This window comes from Poecilia reticulata, linkage group LG23 (assembly GCF_000633615.1).
Source record: "Poecilia reticulata strain Guanapo linkage group LG23, Guppy_female_1.0+MT, whole genome shotgun sequence".
In the NCBI taxonomy this organism is placed as follows: Eukaryota; Metazoa; Chordata; class Actinopteri; order Cyprinodontiformes; family Poeciliidae; genus Poecilia; species Poecilia reticulata.
In genome coordinates this window covers 6,612,578-6,617,380 of record NC_024353.1, presented here as the reverse complement: position 1 = coordinate 6,617,380, position 4,803 = coordinate 6,612,578, and the positions used below count along the sequence as shown (strand labels likewise).

Genomic DNA, 4,803 nt, shown 5'->3' with positions numbered 1-4,803 from the left:
ATATCAGAACACCATATAGATATACGACACCAAAACAATTTAAACTCAGTCTTTTCAGAACATGCTTGTTTAAAGAATTCTCATCATATTGGTAATGAGAAGGTTTAATTGTTTGAAACAAGTCTGTCACTAATTTACCAATTTAACACGGCATAATACATAGTTAATAGTTAATAAAAAATTGTTTTAATGGCCTGTAACTAGTTACCCATTATTACCTTTTGAACTATGTGTCATAGTAGCTGGTAGTTTGGGTTCCCAAGTGTCACGCATCTGGTTCAACACCGGGAAACCTTTTTAACTAACTTAGTTTGTTAAAAGACCAGTTTGAGTCTATTTATGGGTCAAATAGGCTCATAAAATTGTAACAGCAGCTGCGCAAAATTTGTCTGGGCCCACGATTCCTGGTGGCGCCCCTGCTGCCTCCAACTGTTACAATCTGACGCTGCTCCATTGTTGTTTACATTTTGTGAAGAAGGAAGTCGTGCTCAGTGTCTTCTGTGTCGTTTCCTTCAGTGGTTCCTGGTGCAGCGCCCCCACAGGTCAGGAGGGGAACAGGTTTTTCAAAGACTTCTCTTGGTTTGACTCAGTGTGACAGAGTGTGCTCAAAATAGTGGTTCCTATTAATATGCCAGAGTACACCAATAGCCAAAATCCTCGCTCAGCTCTTATTTCTTGACTTTTTGTATATTTTTGGGTTTCCCAGCCAGATCTTAATCTGTTAGTTTAAACTTGATCTTGTGGTTTGGTTGGTTTTACCAACAGATCTGATCTCAATGTGTGAACGGCAGTCCCTCCAATCAGCTGCTGGTTTACCACACGGTGGTTTTTCCACTTTCCTTTACTACTCATCTTATGTACCAGTGACTGTCGCACTACACCATCTAACAACCATTTTAATTTAAAATGTGAATGATTTTAAATCTGCTGTGGATGAGTTTATTTGTTTTGGTGTGATGAGATATTTTACAGTTCAAAGTACTTTCACTTTCCTTTGACTCCTTAGACTTTTACAACAAAACAAAAACCCTTAGAAGAGAAATTAGCAGGTTACACAAAATGTGGAATAAAACAATACTGGCATGAATAACTACTTTTATATCTGCTTTGTTTACAGTTAAATATTTCTTCAGTTTCTGTGGATAAACCGGAGTTCCTCTGGTATTTTTTTAACCTCGCTCTGCTGATCGCTGTCATTGTTTCTTGTTTCTGAGTTTTATTTTCAGCCACAGCTTCTATAAGCTGATCTTTGGTCCCAATCTGTGCTGAGGTTTAGTTAGTTTCTCTTCTGCATTCATCCTGTAGTTTTTCTCATTGTCTCAGCTATTCGTATCCTAAAAGTTCATAAATTGTTGTATGAACTTTTGAATTTTAACTTTTATTCTTAGAATGTTTCTTTCCTCTCCTCTGCATTAAGGTACTATTTAGCTAAAGATTAGGGTGATGGCAAAGAGGCCTTTCATCCTGAAAGCTCGGAGCTCATTATCGAAGATAAAATGTCAAAATACCAAAAACACATGGAAAAAACTGCTCAGTAATAATAAGATGGGTTTTATTGCTTTGATGCAAATTAACATATTGTATGTAAGAACATTTAGGAAATTGAAATTTGTAGTAAAATATAAATTAGAACATCTTTTTTTTCTCCAAAGTTTAAAACAGTTTTTCTCTGATCCTTCGTTCTTCAGCAGTTTGTACGAAACAAAGCAGGTTTTAGTGATCAAACTTCAGCTTTTCCAGGTTTTCTGGTAAAACTGAAGTTAAAAAGCAGGAAGAAAAATAAACAATTGAACACAAAGCGTTTTTCTGCGTTTCCTCCTGGAACTGCTTTAATTGCTTTAACTGCTGATTTTATGCTTCCTCCTTCTGTTCTTGTTCAAACTGAAGATGTTTTATGTTTAATCTCATCTTCTGTATGATTAAAAAATATTTCTTAAATTCTGCTTGAAAAACATCTTGAATGGTGGAAATGAGATCCTAAAACTGGTGAATTTTTTTATTCTGGGCTTGTTAAATGTATGTATTTCTTGAGTTTTGACGCTTCCTCCTCCTGGTCATTGGCAGCTTTCTGCTGATTTTCCCTCTGTGTTCAAACGTTGAGCAGATCGATCGCCTGCAGGCGCAGCAGCACAATCACCTTTGTCTCTGAACTGTTCAGTTCTCTCTCTCTCTCAGCTGTCTAGTCAAAGTAAAACAGACAAAATGGGGAAAATTGATGGATGCCTGAAGGCTGTTTTCATCTCCTTCAACTGCTTGTTTACAATAAGTAAAATTATTTCCTTTGGATTTTATAAGTATTTTTTATTTATGTAGAAAATTTAACTAATGTTCTTTTCAAAGCACTTAAAATATATAATAATTAATGAGGCCAGCTGGTAAAAACGACTTTTAATTGTTTAAAACTACTAAAAAGGGAGAGCAAAGTAGAAATAAAAATGACAAAAATATTCACTTCCTGTTATTTTTGTTTGGTTAATAGTTACACATATTTGTGCTTCTTTGATTTTCTTCATTTTTCAACTTTCCTTTCCAATTTTCTGATGCCTCAAAGATGCAAATTAGTTTCTCTCTGTGCATAAAAGTGACTATTTATTTAGTTATAAGGAATTTAATTGTTTTTCAAATTGAGTCTAAGTTGCAGGAGTCGCTGCATAACCTTGATAGAAATGAATAATTTTTCAAAGCCAACAGTTTTGTCCAGACAGTCGACATTAAACTGTCACTTTAATCTTGACTGTAGTTTAAATATTTGGATTATTTTATAATATCAAATATTTTTATGTCCAGTATCTTTCAGTTTTTAGCTCTGCGTTGCTCCCTAGTGTCTAATGTAGAAATGACAAATATGTGACAAGCAGAGAAAATGAATATTTTAAAATTCATTTATTGAAAAATCTACCATGAAATGATAAGTTTGTGTGATGAAATGTGAAATTTATCACCTGCACTCACAGACTATTATCAATAATAGATGTTATATTTTCTTCACTGTTAAAATGTCATTTTTTGCAAATCTGAAGGAAAAGAAAATGTTTGTTTCTGTGTTTTTCTTGGTTTTATTGAATAAACCTGTGCATTCCTGTTTTTAGTGTTTGGGAGGCATGTTGATCTACGGATTACTGCAGATCAATCTGAGTGCATATAAGGTAAAACACAAAAACTAAACTTTAATAATGTGCTTTATTTTGGACTAATGTCTTATAGATTCTTTCCTTTGAGGAAATGCCGTCTTGCTGCTGTAGCCTGGAGACGTAAACAGCCGACGATGAGTTAAAATGCTCTCTGTAACGATAATTGCCAATAATTCACTGCAGTGGAGAATAGAAAGTTGGGGAAAACAAATAAACTTGGAAAAACTTGAAACAATAATCGGTAATTCCTGTGTTTATGCTCTCTGTGACCAGATGGAAGGGATTGACGCCCCCAGCATTATCTGGATCTGGGTGTTTGCCATTAGCATTGTCCTGATCTCCTTGCTGGGGACCCACGCCGCACGCACCGAAAATAAATGTGGCCTCAAGCTTGTATGTACAACATTTCACAAAATTTAATTCTAATTCCAAGTTGATCAATAACTCAGTAATTATTCGTATTGTTTTCTTTGCAGTTTGCAGTTTTGATGGGGATTGGAATGGTGCTCATGGTAATCTGTGGAGTTCTTGTCATTGTTTCAAAAAACCAGGTAATCTGCTACATAAGTTGTGCAGTGCAGGAAACGGGTGCAGGGCTCAGCTGGTGGAGCAGGCGCAGCGATTACTGACGTTAGCTGACAGCAGTGGCGCAAAAAGTGGGTATGCAGGGTATGCAACGCATAGGGGCGCAGCACCAGAGGGGGCGCCAAAACCCCCGGAGGGGGGGGTGCGCCGATCTATGTTTTCGCATCCACCTGAATAATGTGTAGTTGCGCCACTGGCTCACAGTGAACCGTCTGCCTCAGACCTCATCCAGTCACTGAAGGGTTAACCAGCTCACAGACAGTTACAATGAAATCCGTCTTTTTATTTCTTTCTGTCAAGTCCTGCATGAACCCTCACTAAAGCTCTCCACACCAAAGCAATGCAAGCATCTCCGGTATAGACCAATAACCAGATCTCTTCCTATATGGTGAAGTGTAGTGCAGAGATTAATGGTTTATTGGTTCGTAACCATTTCCTGGAGTTTGTCACAAAATAAGATCAGGCACCAGTTTTCTGCAGCCTGTTTTATAAAACCTCTTGTGGCTGTAAAAATGTAGGTCTGAATCCTTAATCACCTAAATTTATGGCATGCTGTTAAGCTTTTAGCCTTATTTAGTCCAGCAAAGTGCTGATCTCATACCTATGGAAAACCATAAAGGCATAAAATGAACATGCAGTCTCCACTGATAGTCACTCATTAGAATATCCCCAATGACAACAAAGTACTTGTTTTCATCTTGTATGTGTTTTGTCTGGTTTTATCTAATCATGTTCTTCCTTAATGTTTAGGCCATGGAAATCTTTCGAAGTCCTGAAGTTGCCAAGGAAATCTTGAAAGACAATAAAAAAAAACATCTTCTTGAAACCGCGCAAAAAGAAGTAAGACTAAAGGGCTCCCCCTGGTGGTGTTTTAAAGGAAGCACAGACAAACCTCCATCCATCCATCCATTTTCTTGCACCCTTTTTCCCTCAGTGGGGTCGGGAGGGTTGCTGGTGCATCTCCAGCCAACGTTTCGGGCGAGRGGTGGGGTCACCCTGGGCAGGTCGCCAGTCTGTCGCAGGGCAACACAGAGACACACAGGACACACAACCATGCACACACACACTCACACCTAGGGGCAATTTG

General features: G+C 37.7%; 1 protein-coding gene across 1 annotated transcript in view; it reads left to right on the top strand.

Moving 5' to 3' along the window:
- The first annotated feature begins 2,117 nt into the window (after positions 1-2,117).
- Positions 2,118-4,803, top strand: part of LOC103459317 (CD63 antigen-like) — a 4,911-nt gene continuing 2,225 nt past the window's right edge. The window contains exons 1-5 of the mRNA XM_008400789.2: positions 2,118-2,262; positions 3,090-3,146; positions 3,405-3,524; positions 3,608-3,682; positions 4,467-4,556. Coding sequence (XP_008399011.1) covers positions 2,203-2,262; positions 3,090-3,146; positions 3,405-3,524; positions 3,608-3,682; positions 4,467-4,556 — 402 coding nt within the window. The 5' untranslated portion in view covers positions 2,118-2,202. The remainder of the gene's footprint in view (positions 2,263-3,089; positions 3,147-3,404; positions 3,525-3,607; positions 3,683-4,466; positions 4,557-4,803) is intronic.